We start from the raw sequence: 1,384 nt of genomic DNA, 5'->3' as shown, positions 1-1,384 counted from the left end.
TGTTGGCTTTAGAAACCCTAAAATCCTCTTAGAAATATCAGAAAACGTGACAAATATATATATTACTGCGTAATTTTCGCCCGGGGCACAGGAATTTTCGCCCGGGGCACAGAAACAGAAAGACAACTTCATTCATGCTGAAAATTTCGCCCGGGGCACCAGAATTCCGCCCGGAGCGCCTAAACAGTAAGTGTTTGCTGTCTTCTTCATTTTCAAGGCAATTTGCAACAAATCTCCACTTTGCCTTTAAAACGGTGGTGATGCCAACTTCCCATCAACCACCGTGCTGCTCTCTCCAACCTCCGGCTACTCTTCATCATGTACACACAACTGTCATAGTTGCTTTTCATAAATCCAGTCTTCAATAAGAAATCATCAAATCGACGATACCACTACCTTCTTCTTTATGTAGATGATATTCTTATGGCAAGTTCTGACAAGCAAGAGATTCAACAACTCAAGGAGAAACTAAATATTGAATTTGAGATGAAGGATCTTCACAATGCGAAGATGATACTTGGTATAGATATCTTGAGAGACCGGAGGAAAGGTGAATTATTCTTATCTCAGCATGATTATTTGAAGAAAGTGGTGGAGCGGTTTAGAATGACAGATTCTAACGTAGTGAATACACCACTTGGTCACCATTCAAAGTTGTCAATAAAACAATGTCCTCAATCCGAGAATGAGAGAAAGAAGATGGAGAGTACTCCCTATGCAAGTGGGGTTGGAAGCATCATGTATGACATGGTTTGTAGTAGACCGGATTTATCCTATGCAATAAGTGTTGTAAGTCGGTTTATGGCAAATCCGCGCCAAGTTCATTGGCAAGCTTTGAAGTGGGTTCTGAGGTATTTGAATGGTTCCTTGAAGGGTGGTCTGAAGTATACAAGAACTGATCCAGGAAGAGATGCTTTTGATGGATATATGGATGCATATTATGCAGGTAATATAGACACTAGAAAATCCTTGTCGGGTTTTGTGTTTACATTGTTCGGTACAACGGTAACGTGGAAGGCCAATCAACAATCTGTTGTAGCCTTGTCAACAACTCAAGCAGAATACATAGCCCTTATTGAAGAGGTCAAGGAAGCCATATGGCTGAAGGGTATGATTGGAGAAATGGATTAGTCAAGGGTGTGTGAAGATACATTGTGACAGTCACAGTGTCATTCATTTGGAAAATCATCAAGTGTATCATGAAAGGACAAAGCACACTGACATCCGGTTGCACTTTATAAGAGACATGATTGAGACAAAAGAAATCATGTTGGAGTAAGTCGCATCGGAGTAGAATCCAGCAGACATGTTCACCAAATCGTTACCTAGAGCTAAGTGCAAGCATTGCTTTGACTTGATTAACTTCGTTGAAGAGTAGACGGAG

The 1,384-nt window shown here is 40.9% G+C and overlaps 1 protein-coding gene across 1 annotated transcript; it reads left to right on the top strand.

Moving 5' to 3' along the window:
* Window positions 1-423: 423 nt before the first annotated feature.
* LOC123886116 (secreted RxLR effector protein 161-like) lies at window positions 424-1,131 on the top strand. Its single transcript, XM_045935455.1, has one exon. It carries the CDS (start codon window positions 424-426, stop codon window positions 1,129-1,131), a length of 708 nt encoding a protein of 235 aa, XP_045791411.1.
* Window positions 1,132-1,384: the final 253 nt, after the last annotated feature.

Source organism: Trifolium pratense, linkage group LG5, assembly GCF_020283565.1.
Source record: "Trifolium pratense cultivar HEN17-A07 linkage group LG5, ARS_RC_1.1, whole genome shotgun sequence".
In the NCBI taxonomy this organism is placed as follows: domain Eukaryota; kingdom Viridiplantae; phylum Streptophyta; class Magnoliopsida; order Fabales; family Fabaceae; genus Trifolium; species Trifolium pratense.
The sequence above is the reverse complement of the archived record's forward strand: the minus strand, read 5'-3'. Positions and strand labels throughout refer to the sequence as shown.

Bases quoted from the DNA above. Each gene is read 5' to 3' on its own strand.
- LOC123886116 (XM_045935455.1), top strand. From the start codon at position 424: ATGGCAAGTTCTGACAAGCAAGAGATTCAACAACTCAAGGAGAAACTA.